The sequence below is a fragment of the Palaemon carinicauda genome, chromosome 22 (genome assembly GCF_036898095.1).
Source record: "Palaemon carinicauda isolate YSFRI2023 chromosome 22, ASM3689809v2, whole genome shotgun sequence".
NCBI lineage: Eukaryota > Metazoa > Arthropoda > Malacostraca > Decapoda > Palaemonidae > Palaemon > Palaemon carinicauda.
The window spans coordinates 52,614,088-52,634,087 of record NC_090746.1 but is presented as its reverse complement, the minus strand read 5'-3'; the positions used below and the strand labels follow the sequence as shown (position 1 = coordinate 52,634,087).

The 20,000-nt window shown below is 33.2% G+C and overlaps 1 protein-coding gene across 1 annotated transcript in view; it reads left to right on the top strand.

Moving 5' to 3' along the window:
- The window catches only part of LOC137615884 (calponin homology domain-containing protein DDB_G0272472-like), a 314,596-nt gene that overhangs the window by 271,519 nt on the left and 23,077 nt on the right, over positions 1-20,000 (top strand). The window contains exons 9-15 of the mRNA XM_068345571.1: positions 3,974-4,054; positions 4,511-4,543; positions 5,744-6,097; positions 6,681-6,749; positions 7,576-7,779; positions 9,675-9,786; positions 19,206-19,351. Coding sequence (XP_068201672.1) covers positions 3,974-4,054; positions 4,511-4,543; positions 5,744-6,097; positions 6,681-6,749; positions 7,576-7,779; positions 9,675-9,786; positions 19,206-19,351 — 999 coding nt within the window. The remainder of the gene's footprint in view (positions 1-3,973; positions 4,055-4,510; positions 4,544-5,743; positions 6,098-6,680; positions 6,750-7,575; positions 7,780-9,674; positions 9,787-19,205; positions 19,352-20,000) is intronic.

Sequence of the window (20,000 nt, the reverse complement as noted above, 5' to 3'; positions counted from 1 at the left end):
TCGTTTTCAGTATGCATATAATATATATATATATATATATATATATATATATATATATATATATATATATATATATATATATATATATATATATATATTGTTATTATTATTATTATTATTATTATTATTATTATTATTATTAGCTAAGTTACAACCATAGTTGGAAAAGCAAAATACTCAAAGCTCAAGGGCTCGAACAGGGAAAAATAGCCCAATAAGAAAAAGAAATAAAGAAATAAATAAACGATATGAGAAATAATTAACAATTGATAAATATATTTTCAAATAGTAACAACATCAAAACAGATATTTCATATATAAACTATAAAAAGACTTATGTCAGCCTGTTCAACATCAAAACATTTGCTGCAAGTTTGAACTTTTGATGTTCTACCGATTCAGCTACCGGATTAGGAAGATCATTCCACAACTTAGTTTAGTCACAGCTGGAATAAAATTTCCAGAATACTGTGTAGTGTTGAGCCTCATGATGGAGAAGGCCTGACTATTAGCATTAAGTGCCTGCCTAGTATTACGAACAGGATGTTACTGTCCGGAATGATCTGACTGTAAAGAATGATCAGAATTATGAAAAATCTTATGCAACATGCATAACGAACTAATTGAACGACGGCGGGAGAGATTAATATCTAGATCAGGAATAAGAAATTTAAAAGACTGTAAGTTTCTGTCCAACAAATTAAGATGAGAATCAGCAGCTCAAGTCCAGACTGGAGAACAATACTCGAAACAAGGCAGAATGAAAGAATTAAAACACTTCTTTAGAATAGATTGATCACCGAAAATCATAAAAGACTTTCTCAGTAAGCCAAGTTCATGTGCAATGGAAGAAGACACAGGCCTGATGTATTTTTCAAAAGTAAATTTGCTGTCAAGAATCACACCTAAAATTTTAAGAGTCATACAGATTTAAAGAAGCATTATCAATGCTGAAATCTGAATGTTGAGGAGCCACTTCCTTGATCTACTTACAATCTTATTTTGAGTTTTGTTAGGATTCAACTTCATGCCTCATAATTGGCACCATGTACTAATTTTAGCTAGATCTCTATTAGGGGATTCAGCAACCCCAGATCTAAATTCAGGAGATGCAATTGATGCAAAGTGTGTAGCATCATCTGCATATGCAACAAGCTTGTTTCCTAGGCCAAACCACATTTCCTATGTATATAGTAGGAAAAGTAATGGGCTAAGAACACTACCCTGAGGAACACAAGGTATCATATAACTATACTAACTATGGTACACAGCAACAGCGCTGTGATCTATTACTTAAAGATTCTAAAATTATGCTAAGAAACGACCCACCCACTCCCAACTGTTTGAGTTTGAAAACAAGGGCCTCATGTTTAACACTGTTAAAGGCAGCACTAAAATCAAGGCCTATCATACGAACTTCCTGACCACAATCAAGGGATTTCTCTACAGCATTGGAGATTGTAAGAAGGGCATCACATGCTCCAAGGCCTTTACGAAAACTAAATAGCAAACTGGGGAAGAGATGATTACCTTCAGCAAACCTTTTGTGACGTTTTGCCAAAAGACGTTAAAAAACTTAAAATAATATGACAGTTATGGAATTTGGACGGTATGGTAATCCGTTGGACTTGAGCTATCACAAAAACATTTACTGTACATAGTGGAGTAACATTACCCATTTTCCAACAATTGCTAAAAGCTCCTCTTCTTGCTAACTTATGCAAAATAACAGATAATTTTGGAGCTAAGAAATCTGCAGTCTTAATACAAAACAAAGAAAAAATACCATTTTGGTCTACACTTGCATAAGCATGGAGGTCCATCAAGAGCTTTAATTTCACGAGATCGAAAACTAAACTAGTTAGTTTAGCCCCAGAAAAAACAAGAATGGGGAAGATCAAGTTTCTTATTACTCTATTTACTGTCAAACACATCCGCCAAAAGGGTTGTTTTTCCTTTAGACAGTGAGTGGCAGAGCCATCTGGTTTAAGTAAAGGAGGAAATGTTGCATCTACACCAAAGATTGCAGATTTAAGGGTAGTTCTCCACTTATGTACCTTGATTGTATCAGAAAGGGTTTCTTTTATGGTTAAATTGTATCCCTTTTCAGTTAAAGCATAAATACTGAGCAAAAGCTCTTAAGCTGAGTATAGTTATTCCAAGTCAAATTTGATCTGTTACCCATCCAAAGATGATAGGCCCCCGGCTTCTCCAAATAAGCACGTCTAAAATTATCATTGAACTAGGGTTTGTCCTTCACTCGGTATACTATCACACGAGAAGGGATATGCCTATCAATTATGTTGACTAGATTCTTATTCAATGGGACAACAGGATCAATTCTACTATAAAATTGTGACCAATTCAAGCCCAAAAGATCACTCAAAATCCCATTCCAGTCTGCTCGAGATTTCATATAAATCTTACATGAGTATGATACATAAGGGACAGGCTGATCAGTCTTCCCTACTAATGAAATCGAGGCATGATCAGATATCCTAACAGGAGAACCAATCTCACTTGCTATAACGCCAGGGGAGTCGGTGTATCAGAGGTCCAAGCCGTTTTATTTTTATATATATATATATATATATATATATATATATATATATATATATATATATATGTATATATATATATATATATATATATATATATATACACACACACACATATATATATATATATATATATATATATATATATATATATATATATATATATATATATATATATACATACATACATATACACACACACGAAGTATAATGAAGGCATACATTATACATCCATATATTAAGCATATAGGTATATATGTATTGTTTCAAATCTTAGGTTAGGGAAGCAGCAAAGATACAAGAGGATATTTAACGATGAGAAGCTACACCTATTTACTGTAATAGTCTATTCACATAAGCCTCTGGATTTCAACTTTGATGCCAAACACAAGTTTCCTCCCATTTGCAATTTATGAAGGTTCAGTTTTATTATTTTATTTTGTTTTATCTTCATCACTGTTCAGTGCGTTTATTATTATTATTATTATTATTATTATTATTATTATTATTATTATTATTATTATTTCCAAGCATCCCATCTTAAGAGAAATAAACAGGAAATCCAGGACACAAATAAAGCATATACGATTAAGAGCAGCATTGAGAAACCGATACATTAGTTTTAATATGGAAATATGGCAATCACAGTCATCGTAACGTGTGTTGGTAGAACAATATTTTACAAATTTCTTTTTATACACTAAGTCTTACTTGCTTCTAATCACGAGGATACGCACTTGCATGCAAGCACACATTCATTTTATATATATGCATACTGTATATATGATATATTTAAGTATATATAGTATATATATACACAAAACACACACACATACATACACATATTTATGTATATATATATATATATATATATATATATATATATATGTATATATACACACACATATATATATGTATGTATATATATATGTATAAAAATATACATATATATATATATATATCTGTATATATATGTATATATATACATATATATACATATATATATATATATATATATATATATATATATATATATATATATATATATATATATATATATATATATATATATATATAAGCAAAATTATTTTCCTGCTGAAGTTGTGGTATCAAAAAAGCACAATCTTCTACTAAATTTTTTGACAAATATTAATGTGATGCGGTAGTCGACCTACACCCCATCTCGTGTGCAGATGGCGTCTGGTCTTTACCAGTGGTCTCCCATCCAATCTCTGTGCGGACACAACGTTTTTAAACATACTTTCTCGTACATTTTCTCATTAAAGATATGCTTATCTTTAAAATTCTTTAGGTTCAAGTTTTGTATAGAATTAGATAGTACTGAAATATTTTTTTTTCTAGTTTTTATAGCTTGAAATTAATGTAACTTATTGATTTTTCTTTTCCTTTTCCAGACTCGGGGTGGAGGGTCCAGTGTGAGTAGCAAAAAGAACAAAGAAGGAGGAAATACCAAGGATGGAAGAATACGAGAGAAGGTGATGAAAATGAAAAGTGTAAATATTGAAACTTGGATGATTAACCTTTTATCTCTCTTTTTCTCTTTATATGTATTACTGTGTATTGTTTACTAATGGGTGAGATGATCATTACTATTGTCAAAATGCATAAGACTTGTTCTGTGGTCATATACAGAATAATTTTTATTCAGTCTATTTTTAAATCATATGATTGTTGGTTAATGGTACTCTATAACAAATAATAAATTTACATTATTATACTAATATTAGTTTTTTATCAACAGTAGATCAAATTTTAAACATTCACATTATTTTGATAGTTTTAGATAAAGAGAAAACAAATTAACACTATAAAATAATTCAAAATACATGTAACATACTATTTCCAATTCTGTATAGTTTTTAAATTTATCCAATCTTTTGATATTGGAAATGGAATGTCCATATTATTGACCAATCTGTCTCTTTCCTTAGTGGAGATTTCGCCTCCCATCTTGTACCATGAAGGTAAGAAACAATTTTACTCGAACTAAGGTTAGAGACATATCTCACAAATGCATAAATTAATCAAGAAGTTTAGATTTAATTACTTAAGGAGTTTCAAATTTAATATTTAAGTGGTTTAGTAAGAATTAATAATTGGCAGACAAAACGTGAGGTTATGTCTCATAAGATGTTTGCATTTCACCTTGCCTTTACTTGACTCGCTTTGCTTTATTTTTTATCCCATTCTCATTTGCAAAACTTAAGATGAAATCGCATTCTGAATTTGTTTTTAAATTTCTAGTAGTCTTCTTTCAATTACTTCTTCAGTAATCCCGAACAAATTCCATCGTATTTTCAGCATCCATCACGCTTATTATGTTACCACCTCGTACTCATTATTATTCCGTTTTAAAAGCCTTCAGCATCTTTTCTATACAACGATGTTAATTGCTTTCGGAAGTTACTTAATTACACCATGTAGTATTAGAGACACATTCCTCCTCACCCTTAGTACAGTCATTTATATAGAATCTATACACGCAAGAGTCATGATCATATAGAAATTGTTATACTTTACATAAACGATTATCTACCATGATATATAAATCATATAGTACACCAGGCTGGTTTTTATAAAGTAGAAAATGATCAGTATTATACTTTTTGGTGCAGTACAGTGCTCTGAACAGATGCTAATGCTCTTAAACATTTGTAAGTAAGAAAAAAGGGTCTTGGTGCTCCAAGAAATTAACACTATAAATACTTATTTACAGTACTACGGACAAATCACATCAGTCAGTGCTCAAATATTTTTACAGTACTGTGTAATGGTCCAGGCCACACTAACGCTCCCAGACTCCCAAACCCAAATTCCGCGTAATCAAACATCAGAGCACTGTATGGCACCTCTGGCCAAATCTCAGCACATGTAGACATAAATACCCAAATTTAACAATTATTCGCAAGGGTATGGTATGGTATGGCACCCCTAACCAGCTAAACAGAAGTTCATGCCTATATCCAGATGCTTGTTGACTCTTGAAATGTATGCCTCATTGCAGGAGTCGAGCAGACCTAAACGTTTGCTGACTCTTGGAATGTTGATCTTATTGCAGAAGTCGAGCAAATCCAAACATTCGCAGACTCGAAATGTATGCTTCATTGCAGGAATCGAACAGATCCAAATGTTTGCTAACTCACGAAATGTATGCCTCGTTTCAGGAGTCGAGTAGCAGCAGCATCAGCACTGCCAGCAATCTCAGCAACAGTGGCAGCCTTAGTAGCAACGTAATCCTCCTCCCTCTCCCCCCAAGTACGCCAGTGCCATCCAAATCCCTAGGCAGCGCCGCCACCACCCCGATGGAACAGTCGATCGAGTCCGGGATCTCGATGGCCTCCGAGAACGAAGATCTCCGCCTGCAGCTGGAGAACGCCAGACTTGAGGTCGAGGAACTGCTCAAGAAGACCTATGACCAGCAGGAGGCGATCGAGGCCAACCTGCAGAGGATCGCCGAGCAGAAAGAGATCATCGACGAACAGCAGGCCAAGATCACTGACCTCACGGAGGAAGCCATGGTGAGGGTTGTTCATCTGTACTGGTTTTAAAGTTCTCTTTGTATTTGTTTTTCTCTGTTTGTTCTGATTGACTTTGCTAACATAAGTAATCCTTGTGTTATTCATTATCCTAAATTTAGAGTTGAATATTTTTATTTAATGACCTGATATCTTTATTGTAATTTATTTCGACTCCAGTGCCTTGCAGTTTTTGTTTTTGCATTATAATACCAATTCCTTCATCACTTTGAAATACTAATTGAAGTATATAGATTACTAATTTTATAATAGCATATATGTTGTCATCTATTATTCCTAGTCTGACTTTACTTTTCGTGTCATTCAGTATGTTAAAAGAATATTCTCATTAGTTATGAAAAATAGTGTTTACACTGATTGTATAGTAATACAGATTATAATTGAATATTTTGTTAGTAGCATCCCTTTAAAGACTGAGTATTTCAGAGGAGAACAAAATTTACCTTAGCTAAATCCAAAAAAGCGAAGGAAAACTGTTCGCTTAAACCTGTTGCCCTTGTTTGTTTTGATTTCCCTTCTTCAATTCCCAATGTTTATCACATTGCTCATCTTCGAAACTTTTCAGGACCGCGAATGCATGGCCATTGCCACCTCCCCTCCCGTCTGGCCCCCAAGAAGGGAATCATGCGTTAAGGTAAAGCAGATGAAAATAACTTTTAATTTATGATGGTTGACGAATGTTCACTTAATATATTATTCTTAAGGATCATTTTGTTTAAATCGTGACTTTCCTGAGTTTATGCTTACATTTTTTCAGAGTTCTTATTTATGATATGTAAGATTTTTAAATGATAATAATGTATCCTTTTAAAATTATACAAATTTTATTTTAAGCCATTTTAATAAGCTTTTGTATCTGATATTTTTTGTAAGCATTTAGATGATTTTCTTCATGTTAATGTGGTTTTTTTTTTCTTTTTTTTTTTGTAAGATGGTTATACTTCAAAGCTGATTATACAGTAGCTAACAATTTGGTGTCTTTTCAAGGATATCAATTTATTTTAGAAGTCATTTTAGTCACTAGGAAGAACACTAGGCCTACAGTACATCCTTATAAAAGTAAAGATAGTTTGCCTTTGTATCGTTACGTTTTTTCATGGCCAATTCTCCTAAGTCAACATGTTTTCTGTAGCGAAGGTGAAGGATACTAGTACTAATGATATTGATTATAGCAGTAATTAATAATGATAATTATTATTGTTATTATTGTGGAAATTAAATCCACAAATGTTTTTTTTTGTCATAAAGATAATCCCTATTGCCAATTATATCTCAATTTCTGACCATTCGTGTTATTAAAAAAAAATAAATTCAATACATTATTAAGTAAAAAGAAATTACGACTGCACTGCAAGAATAATTTTCATTACTAATATCAGACCTATAAATTCTCATAATTAATAAAACCCTATTGCATTTATGATTACCATTGGGCCTGACTTTACCTGGATATTCCCCAGGTAAGCGAGCTTCCCACCGTTCTTGAACAATCCAGCGACGAAGAACTGTCACCGATCTCGTCTCCGACGACACCCGATCCCTCCCCTCTTCACACCTTCGACCACCCAGAAGGCCTCTACGACGAGGAGACAGACCACCCGCACACACCCACCGCCTTCCTCACACCCACAACGCCCGGTACTGAACCACCCACTTGGCCAAAGGTGAGACCAATTAATTTTAAAGTTCTGACATGCCTGAGTCGTGTTTATTCTAATTTCATTTAGTTTTAGGATATGTTAACTGTACAAGTAGTTTGACAAGGAAGGTCGATGGCAAAAGGAATCAAAATTGAAAGTTAATGTTCGTATACCTGTATATCTTTCACTGTGAAGAAAGTATACAAAACAGAGTTAAGTAAGTCATCCCTAAGTTTATTACCATTTTCTTTGATGACACAGGCTGTTACATTTTCTGTTTTCCTTGTATGACTAACTAAATTAATCATTCACCCCACTCCGTTTCATGGGTTTGAACACATACTTTTGAAAATGATGGCTTTATATTTCACTGTTGTATTATTGTTTGTTGTATACTTCGATAATTTCAGTTGGTCGAAATTATTTTTTTGATGTAGATATAAACTTACTCAATACTTTGTAGTCTAAATAGTAGTGTGAGAGTAACACTTTCTTTACCCTCATAAATAAGGTTTTTTAAGCAGATAACCCCCCAAAGGCAGAAGTCACAAAACGGTGGGGAATATTTAGGTAAACTCGTTCACGTAGCGAAACAATGCATTATGTGGATGAATGTCACCTTTTCAATAACCGAATTTCTTTTTGATTAATTTTTTCTTACTGCTGTGTAATTATACTATCTTATCCATTAGAGCTAAAATCTATATGATGAAAATATAAACATTAGGAAAAATGTATTCTTTTTATCATATTAAGTGATATAAAGAAATTTTATCGTATTTAAAACTTACCAACTCACCAAAAAGTAAAATTCATTTTGCATGAATTGTTAAGATATCCGAGATAGTTTTTCAAACGTATTTATATAGGAAAATAAGATTTGTCACACAGTTTTAATTTGAAGAAAAGTCAGAAGTTCCAAGATAGTATTCATATATTTGGAAGCTAGTAAATATATATTGAAAGATTTATTGTTGTTATTAGTATTGTTATAATTTTATATTGAGAGATTAAGAACTTCAATAAAGATATAATGTAAGTTTGAAAAGAAAAGTGCCATTTGGAGGGATGAATAACTTAATGAATTATGAAGTATATCTACAAACTGAAAACTAGAAATTATAACAATGTTGATGATACTTATAAAAATAATATTTGGGAGTTGAAATGTCAAAACCCCGATCATTATTGTGAACAAAGTACTGTACATTTATTTAGAATTTGCATTACTGAATAAAGTAATACTTAATAGATTTGCTGTCTTGCAAATTTATTAGGTATCCCAATTTTTTGGTCTCTTGTAAATAGTTTCGTGGAGGAAATTCTGTAGTTTATTAAATAAACGGTCGTGTCCTTAAAAGTACTATGCTGTATATGCATCTAATAAGCAGTATCTGCAATACATAAATACAAGTAATCAGTCAGTGATTTTTTTTTCCTGTGTAAGCGCCATTTTACTTAACAGAAACTAAGAGTCAGATTTATTTCATATGATGTAATTCTGTACTGTATTTACATAGCTAGGCTCTATTCAGTAGAGAACTTGCTGGGTATAAAGATAAATATTTTAAGTTTTCTTGGTCAAATTGGATTTTTTTCGTATATATTTAATTTTACTTATAAGTGTCTTCCTTATTTATTTCTTGTGTTTGTACTTTCTTTGATTTTTGGGTAAGCAGGTTTTTGTGTTTGTTTACTAATGACCAGCATATTTTGTTGTATTTGCTCTGCAGGGGGATGGTGCCATCAGTGCACCTCATCTGGTGCCCTGTAGGCATTACTTAAGGGTCTTTGTAGCAATCCTCCATTCCCTTACTTCATTTGCTTTATATCCTTCTGCTTACCTCTATTCTCTAGCACATATTCATAAATCCAATTCAATCCAATCCTTTCATATATTAACTATAGTATATTTTCAGGTGGCAGACAACAAATACGGCAGTCAATATGCTCAATTATCGGATGAGTGGCAGAATCTGCTGGCGTCAACATCCAATGCCAGCTCCCCCTGTGTGGATCTTGGAGATAAAGGTGAGGAATTATATCATATTATTATTATTATTATTATTATTATTATTATTATTATTATTGTTATTATTATTTTTATTTTTATTATTATTATCATTACTGCTACTAGCTAAGCTACAGCCTTATTTGGAAAAACAAGATTATATAAGCCCATAGGCTCCAACAGGGAAAAATAGCCCAGTGAGGAAAGGATATAAGGAAATATATAAACGATCTAATAAATAATGAACAATTAAGATAGAATATTTTAAAAACAGTAACAACATCAAAACAAATATATCATATATAAACTATAAAAAGACTTATGTCAGCCTGTTCAACATAAAAACATTTGGTTCAAGTTTGAACTTTTGAAGTTCAGTTGATTCAATTACCCGATTAGGAAGATCTATATTCAGGAGATGCGATGATGCAAGGAGTGTAGCATCATCTGCATATGCAACAAGCTTGTTTTTTAAGCTAAACCACATGTTATGTGTATATAATAAAAAAGTAATGGGCCAAGAACACTGCCTTGAAGAACACCAGATATCACATTCCTATACTCACAATGGTGCCCATCAACAACAGCTCTTTGCGATCTATTACTGGAAAATTCAATAATGATGCTAAGAAACGACCCACCTACTCCCAACTGTTTGAGTTTGAAAACATGGCCCTCATGATTGACATGGTCAAAGGGAGCACAAAAATCAAGGCCAATCATACAAACTTCCTTTCCACAATCAAGGGATTTCTGTACAGCATTTGAGATTGTAAGAAGGGCATTACATGCTCCAAGGCCTTTACGAAAACCAAATTGCAAACTAGGGAACAGATGATTACCTCTGGCACACCTATTAAGACATTTTGCCAAAAGACGTTCAAAACCTTTAGATAATATGGGAGTTATGGAAATTGGGCGGTAATCAGTTGGACTTGAGCTACCACAAACACATTTACATAGTGGATTACCATTACCAATTCATCAACAAGTGCTAAAAATTCCTCTTCTTGCTAACTTGCGCAAAATAATAGATAACTTTGGAGCTAAGAAATCTGCAGTCTTTATAAAAAATAAAGGAAAAATACCATTTTGGTCTGCACCTCCACAAACAAAAAGGTCCATCAAGAGAGCTTTAATTTCACGAGATCAGAAAGCTAAACTAGTTAGTTTAGCCTCAGGAAAACAGGAATGAGGAAGATCAAGTTTCTCATTACTCTTCTTACTGTCAAACACATCAGCCCAAAGGGTTGCCTTTTCCTTTGGACAGTGAGGCACAGAGCCATCTGGTTTAAGTAAAGGAGGAACTGTTGCATCTACACCAGAGAGTGCAGATTTAAGGGTAGTCCACCACCTATGTTCCTCTGTTGTACCAGAAAGAGTTTCTTTTATGAATAAATTGTATTCCTTTTCAGTTGAAGCATAAACTTATGGATTTTCTGATTTCCTGAGTACAGGGTTTTGAAAATGGTATAGGGGAAGGAAGAATGCTTAGTGAATACTGTAAAGTATATATATAGCCTAAAACAATAAGATACACTGGTAACTCTTGTCCTTTGGTCTTTCATTCTCTATAGATAAACCTTTTAGATATAGCACAAAGAGGAATAAAAAAGAGAATATATTGTAGAATTGTTACTTATATAAAGACAAACATTACTCAACTTTATTTACATCCCAAGGTGGAAAGTTGATGGTCATGAGAACTCATTTTATTGTATGAGATACTTATTTCTTTGTTTTTTCTATTGCCTACTTATATTTTATCAAGCCAGCACAGTTTTGTCTCATAAATCATTAAATGAAAGTATTCACAAGAGCTGTGGATTATATATGCAGAAAATATAGAATTTTATGTATTAAGTGTATGTGTAATGACGGCCATGTTCCATAACTCGCTTATTTTCAACAATATTGCTTAGAATGTGGCAGTTTAAGGGAGGGGGGCCGGTTTAGCTTCCCGTTGGGTAAGTAGGTAAGGACACAGCATGTAGGTTAGATTAGGTGTCGTTCTATGCACGTGGAAATAAGCCTGTTGTTATACAAAGTCTCTGATATTTTAAATTTAGATGGCGACTGAGTCGAGTGGTCAAAAGCAAAAAGACTGATGAATTTGGAAAAATCTGGAATATTTGCCAAAATTAAAAATATGTTTTTAGTAAAAGAAACTTTGATAGAGATTGAGCTATTAATCCAAGTGTTTCTCTCAAAAGTGAATTTGCTATCAACAATCACACATGAAATTTTAAGAGACATATAATGTTAAAGAAACATTAACAATGCTGTGATCTGAATATTGAGGACCCACTGTCCTCATAATACTTACAATCATACTTTGAGTTTTGTTAGATTCAACTTCATGCCCCATAATTTCCACCATTTACTAATTTTAGATAGATCTCTATTAAGGAGTTCTGCTACTATAGGTCTACATTCAAGAAATGGAATTGATGCTGAGGGAGTAGCATCATCTGTCTATGCAATGAATTGGTTTTTTAGATCAAACTACATATCATGCATTTATAGTAGGAAAATTAATGAGCTGAGAATGCTATCCTGAAGAACACCAAATATTACTTTTCTATAGTAATCTTTTACTTAAAATTTCAATAATAATGTTAACAAGTGACTCACCTAGTAGGTTGGCCAGGGCACCAGCCGCCCGTTGAGATACTACCGCTAGAGAGTTAGGGGGTCCTTTGACTGGCCAGACAGTACCATATTGGATCCTTCTCTCTGGTTACGGTTCTTTCCCTTTGCCTACACAGACATCGAATAGTCTGGCCTATTCTTTACAGATTCTCCTCTGTCCTCATACACCTGACAACACTGAGATTACTAAACAATTCTTCTTCACCCCAGGGGTTAACTACGGCAATGTAATTGTTCAGTGGCTACTTTCCTCTTGGTAAGGGTAGAAGAGACTCTTTAGCTATGGTAAGCAGCTCTTCTAGGAGAAGGACACTCCAAAATCAAACCATTGTTCTCTAGTCTTGGGAAGTGCTATAGCCTCTGTACCATGGCCTTCCACTGTCTTGGGTTAGAGTTCTCTTGCTTGAGGGTACACTCAGGCACACTGTTGTATCTAGTTTCTCTTTCTCTTGTTTTGTTGAAGTTTTTATTGTTTATATAGGAAATATTTATTTAAATGTTGTTACTATTCTTAAAATATTTTATTTTTCCATGTTTCCTTTCCTCACTGAGCTATTTTCCCTGTTGGGGCCCCTGGGCTTATAGCATCCTGCTTTTCCAACTAGGGTTGTAGCTTAGCATTTAATAATAATAATAATAATAATCTGTTGACTTCCTGACTTCAGTCAACAGCATTTGAGTTTTCAATTATTTAGAAGTGTTTCTTCCAAACATTCAAACTGGGGATTAAATCCCTTGAGAACATTCTAAGTGGAGATAAAGGTATGGAATGCACTTTCAAAAGCAACTGGAGAAGGAAAAATTATATTAAAAAGGAATAAATGTATATTATTGGTGTGTACATTTCTGTTTTGCAATTAATTTTACTGAGACCTACATTGGACTTTATTAGTGAGCGTGTAACAGATTAAGATTTAGTAATAGAAACTTTGGATTATGTGTTCTCATTATTGGTACGCAAAAGCTGAAATATCCAATCATATCTAATTAAGAGAGATATATCAGCTAAGACTACTATAAAGTCTTTCAGTTGTCTGCACATGAAGTAGATATGAAAGTACTGTTGTGCTTTTGAGATTATCAAATAGCTATGGGAATGATTATACTGACTGACAAAGAATTTTTGGTGAGCTTGGAAAAACCAGTCTACTTGTGTTTGGATGAGTGACGGGTCAGTAATTTATTAGTTATTGCTTGGTGAATTAAACTCAAACTACTCTAGTTTCCATAATTTCTGTGTTAAGAATTATCTTGATTACTTTTATAAATGATGAAAAGGATAAAAACCAAACATTTAAGTTAAGTGTTAACTAATCATTCAATCTACTGAAAGCAGACGACAATTAAAGGGATTTTGACGAAGGAAAAATCTATTTCTGGGGAGAGACCTGTGACGCCCGGTGAAAAGGGTCCTTCTTTACACTTTTCTAATATAAATCTTCCAAATATACTAGAGAAATATAAAAGCATGGAATGCAGAGGTTACAACCCTCGTGCGATCATTTTGTGGGTGTCGTGTATTTAACAAGGGCGTGTGAAAACCACTATTCACAGGCTGCCTTCCATTTAGATAATCCCTTCATCAAAGGGGAGGGCCGTGACAGGCCCCAGAGAATACAGTTGGGCTACCCCACCGACACCTACTACTCGCGCTCTCCAGGTCATCCTTCTGTTTTGGACTTGCCCGCAAAGTCGATAAGTGTTTTGCTCAGTGTTTTTCGCAAGTGATTGTCGTTAATTCAACATGACTGACGTTGCTACTTCACCTTTACCAATGTTAAGTACCATAGTTTGTTTTGACAGTTTATTTCAGTACCGGGCATTTCATAATCCTCCAAGAATGGATTTAATAAGATATTTTTGAGGACGTAAATTTGACTTAATTTCGAGGTAAAATATGATTAGAATACAGTATTAACAAACTGAAAAGTCTGTCAAATGTGTCCTTTTTGCCAGTGTTTATAGCATTTTCTCCTTAATACTTTTTGGTTCAGTTTCCAGTAAATCAGTATTGGAAATAGTTCAACAAACCTACCATTGCACAATTAGTGTTGATGATATGGAATACGGTAATATTGAAACTAGTGTATTAGATGAATTAGATGTTATGTAAATTCTATAATTTACATTAATTATGGCAAATGCTGCTTTATACAATGAAATATTTTTCTTACAATATTATTCCTAATTAAGAAAAAATTACTTTGAAAATAATCTGTACTGTTCATGTTTGTCTAATGACTCTTAACAATGCCAGGGATTTCTGGAATCTGTTCAAGTAACAATCGTGAATCCATCCAAAAAGATAAAAAACTGTTGAAGTTATCACAAGAATTCACATTGATTATAACTTATATTTCTTTTTATGTTGATCTGTTTAATTGTATCAGGATTCCACGTGGCCAGAAAGTGTTTTTTTTTTAATCCTAAATTGTCTGTTTTGTATTTAACATCATTCTTTTCTAAGTAATGTTAGTACATTTGTTTTTGTAGCATATGGTATGAATATCATGAAGACATTAAATTTGTCCCTGGTTTAGCATTTATTTGTTTCTTATAATTGACAAAAATGATGAGCACGAGCCTTTAGTGGTACCTAAATCTTTTTTCATAATTTCATATTTTTATTTTCAAATGCAATTTCTTCCCTTGAACAAAAGAAATCGGTGCTATAAGGGCAGTCTCTGTTAATTTTGATGAAAAATTTAGTTTCAGCGGAAGGTTTTATTTTCATAAGCTATTCCAGGGCCACTTTAGTGCTCAATAAATTTGTTTTTAATTGTACTGTTCACTGCTAAGGAATTGCCAGAAATTTTAAAGTATATAGAATTTCTACTATCAAAAGTCTTTTGTCAGGGATGGAATGAATTGGCCAGGGGTTAAGTCTGATCTAGGATCTATTCATAGGCAAAGTTAGATTTCCATCAATAGGGTTTGATTTCTCAAGTCTGAAACCATTAATATTCTCTCGAATACCTTGAACATAGTTACTGAGCTCAGATTTCTCATAGAATCTTTCGTGGGAGTTACTACGCTAGATTTCATAAATGTATTAGGTTTGATATAATTTTTTATGAAATGAAACATTACTTATAAGCCACCTTTTCTATTATTTTATACAATTTATCATTGTATTTCATCCTCTTTCTTTTTTTATTCAGTTCCCTTTTTCTTGTATTCTGGAATATTCTTTATATTAGTGAACACATCTGTAGGCCTCCGAGCACGATGACTGTTTTGAACTAGATTTTGGTTCATCTCCCTTCTGAGTTGTTATTCTGTGTTTGGCTGGTTTTCAGCTGTACGGAATATGTATGCTTTCCAGGTGACTAACCCCTTCAGAAGTTCTACCTCACTTTTAATTAAGATCTCGTACTTGGCCTTAGCGTTTTGCAGGTATTTCCAGCAGTGACATCCGAGATACTTTCCTTGGCTTTCCTTATCAATTTTTAGGCTTCTCTTCATGATGAAGATTTTTCTGGTGATAGTTGATTCTTGGAACTTTGTTTCCCTGTATTCGCATATGGTTGCCTTTAGTAACAATTTCCGGGATTTATAGTTACAGTATAAGAACCAACTGAATGGTACTCAGTTCTGAAGCAAAGCAATACAGCGACTCCAGACCTTACTCTACTCCACTTTTCCCTCTCCTCTAATGTGCACAACTTTTCAATTTCCAAGTGCCCGGAAAAGATAGTAATCATAATCAATGAATGAAGAAATTGCCGAAGACCCAAGTACTGTAAACGAAACTATATACGGCTATACGCAAGACAAAAATGTACAAAAAAATATGAAGGTAAAAGTACCTCGTTATGTAATACAGCGTATGGTTACTGTGTTGGCTGTTTACTGCCAGTTATTGATGACCCTTTTTGAGATGCTAATTTGAACAACTATTCTGGAAAACATAGTCTGAGCTACATATCCATTAATGTTCAAAGACAAAGAAATCCTCCACAATTAGATAGAGCCGTCAGTTTGAAGTAGAATCTTTTATTTTATATATATTTTTGAGAAATGTGTTTTATAATGGGATATTAAATTTATGACACAAAAAGATATCAAAGCTAAAATTTGATATGGGAATTATTTCGGATGCCTGTCACCCATATTTGGTGTAGGCATACTCCAAAATATTTACTGGCCCTTGTTGTTATTATTATTATTATTATTATTATTATTATTATTATTATTATGGAAAAAGACAAAATATCACAATTCTGCTTGAAAGGGTTCCCTGTTGAATGCCCATACACTTTACGAGAAACTAGGAAACAACAGAGACGTGTGTTATAAACCTCTAAGATATTAGTATTTGAAAATAATGTTGCCTTTAACAGCGCAAGACCATTTTGTTAAAAATTATATCAAAAGCAGTATAATGTAAATAAAATAGCATTTATAAATGTGTTAGCAGTGTGGAAGTGCATGTGCATGTATATTGATACATGAATTATTTTTTATATTAGCACTTTTAGTTTGAATCAAGCTTCGTTGGAATATTATTCCACTGAACAGTTCATGATATAATGACTTATTCTGAAATTATTTTGAATACAGTTTGCAAAGTTTAATAACAAGATAATCACTTCATAAGGGAATGCTAATTTGCAATATTTGAAGATTTAAGATTATTGATCCTGTCTAGGTATATGAAGAGTCCTTAAACTATTTTTAAAATATATGTTTAATAACTATGTAAGATTGGATGAAATTCTACCATACTTCTTGAGATTATTTCTAAGTAACAAGAATATACTACATTTTGTATACCAATTTCAAAACTATCTAACCTGGGCTGAAGAATATTTGCTTGAAATATATGAATTCATTATTATTATTATTATTATTATTATTATTATTATTATTAATATCATTATTATTATTATTATTATTATTATTATTATTATTATTATTATTGGTTGCAACCGTAACTTTGAAGTTTTTATTAGATTTTTTTTTTATCAATTACCTAAGGAACCAATAAAATGTGACAAGGTAGCTTTCGTAAAAATACATTAGTCAAGGACTCAAAGGAATAGAAAATGTGTTGGTTATAGGAGAAAATAGTGTTTTAGGGGTGTCTAGTCTATTTTGTTTATTCTATGCGTGTCCAATTCAAACATCGCAATTATGTGTACAGTCACCTGACAAAAATAATTTAATTTTTTTCTATGATATTTTACAACAGCTTGATAAATGATTGTATTATGATTATCTTGTTTTTCTTGTTTATTCATTGACTTATGGCGGGTATGGTACAGTTTTCATGAAACAGCTTCATTTTTTTTTTTTTCAATTCAGGTTCAAATAGAATCAAAGTCTGAAAACCCGTGTTTGTTTTCGCTATAGTTTATAATTTTAAACCGGGTTTGTTTTCGCTATATTTTATAATTTTATAATTTCAATTCTTTAAATTTTCAAGTCTGAAAATCCTGGATACTCTTTTTGTGATATAATATTTTAGTGACTTTAATTAAAGTCAAATTTGTCTTTCTATAAATTTTTGTATAGTGAATACATGAAACGCTATTTGTAAAGTTATTGTCAGATCGTGAAAGTTCTTAACAGAATTAGGTATGTCAAATATATACCTTAAAGCAGTGGTTCCCAACCTGTGGTACGCGTACCACTAGTGGTACGTGAGGGCCTTCCAGGTGGTACGCGAACACTTTCGGGGTCATGAACGTGGAGAGCAAACGCTACGGAATGTTCGTACTCCTGACTACCCTTGAGAGGGAGCCCACTGATGAATTTGCCCAAGAAATCGTCCATCACCTCTCACTGCTCAAGAGTGAATTGAAGCATTACTTCCCGGACGTGACATGTTGTGCCTACGTCGCCAATCCGTTCTCCGTTGATCCAGTCGATCTGCCTGTTGGGACCGGGGAATAAGAGGAACTCATAGATATCCAGGCTGACGAGACAGCAAAGACAAAGCACAATGAATGCTCTCCTTTAAACTTCTGGGTGAGCATGGCCTCCTCGTACTCGACGCTAGCCCGTCACGCTGTTCCCCAGCTACTGATTTTCCCCTCGACGTGGGAGTGCGAGCAGGGGTTCTCAGCCTTCATGGCCATCAAGTCAAAGAGCCGAAACCGTCTTGCTGCGCCCGGGCATGATTTCCGATGTGCTGTGAGCAAAGTCATGCCCTGCATTGACCAGCTGGTGGAGAAGAAGCAGATACAGCCCTTGCATTGAGTTGTTTTTTTAGTTAATTTGCGTGTTCTATTTTTACAATTATAGAAATAAAGTGGTATCTGATCGAATTTAGTTTCTCTGGAACCAAGTGGTACGGGACCTCCAAGTGGTACTCGATCACAAAAAGGTTGGGAATCACTGCCTTAAAGGAATGCTTTTGAATACTGTATCTATTCTTTGGTACAATCTGAGCCCTCCATAAGACTGAAGAATCATTCTCCAGATAACAGGGTGTTCTTATTTGTTACTGGTAAAGCTTATCTGCAGAATGATTTTATGTGCAATTTTACGAAAACCTCAACTTTAAAAGGGGGAAGAATTTTCTTCTTATTGATTAAGCAAAGAACTTATTTTCTAAAGTTCGTTCTGTACAAATCCTGATTTATAGAATTTTCTCACAGTAAGAAATTATTTCAATGTATTTACTATGTTAAACCTGGTTTTTATTCAATAAGTATAATTCATAACATAGTGTTCCAAGAATTGTATTGAATTTTAGACCATATATACATTTCTAGATAAATTCTTGATCATATAATTTCCAAAACAGTTCATGTACCAACTACTCTTTCTTTATTTCCAGAATGTCTCACCCAGTGGTTCTTGTCGAGCCGTGTCATGGAGCTAGAAGCTCAGAATTCCCGACTCGAGGCCGACCTCCAGGAGGCCAGAGACCACGCCGACCTTCAAGAATTCCGCATCCTGGAACTTACGGAGGGCGCCGATAGGGTGAGTACAAAACAACTACAATTCTTCTGTGTTGGCTAAAAGAGGCGTTGTTGTTTATAAACAAAATGTAGGTCACCTGTCGGTACCCGAAGACGATATTTGCCATTTGGCTTTATTTATAGTGTCACATTCCATTTGCTTCGTTTAGTCCGGGTTTGAATTTTTTTTTTCTTTTTGATAACAATAAACAGCAAAACAATACATATAATGCAGTACATATGAATATAAATGTATATATATATATATATATATATATATATATATATATATATATATATATATATATATATATATATATATATATATATATATATTACTTGCTAAGCTACAACCTTAGTTTTAAAAGCAGGATCCTTTAAGCCGAAGGGCTCCAATAGGGGAAAATAGCTCAGCGAGGAAAGGAAATAATTGAACTAAGCGAGAAGTAATGAACAATTAAAATATTTTAAGAACAGTAACAACTTTAAAATAAATCTTTCATATATAAACTATAAATACTTAGAAAAAAACAAGAGGAAGATAAATAAGAGAGAATAGAATGCCCGAGTTTACACACACACACACACACATACACATATATATACACACACACACACACACATATATATATATATATATATATATATATATATATATAAATGTATATATA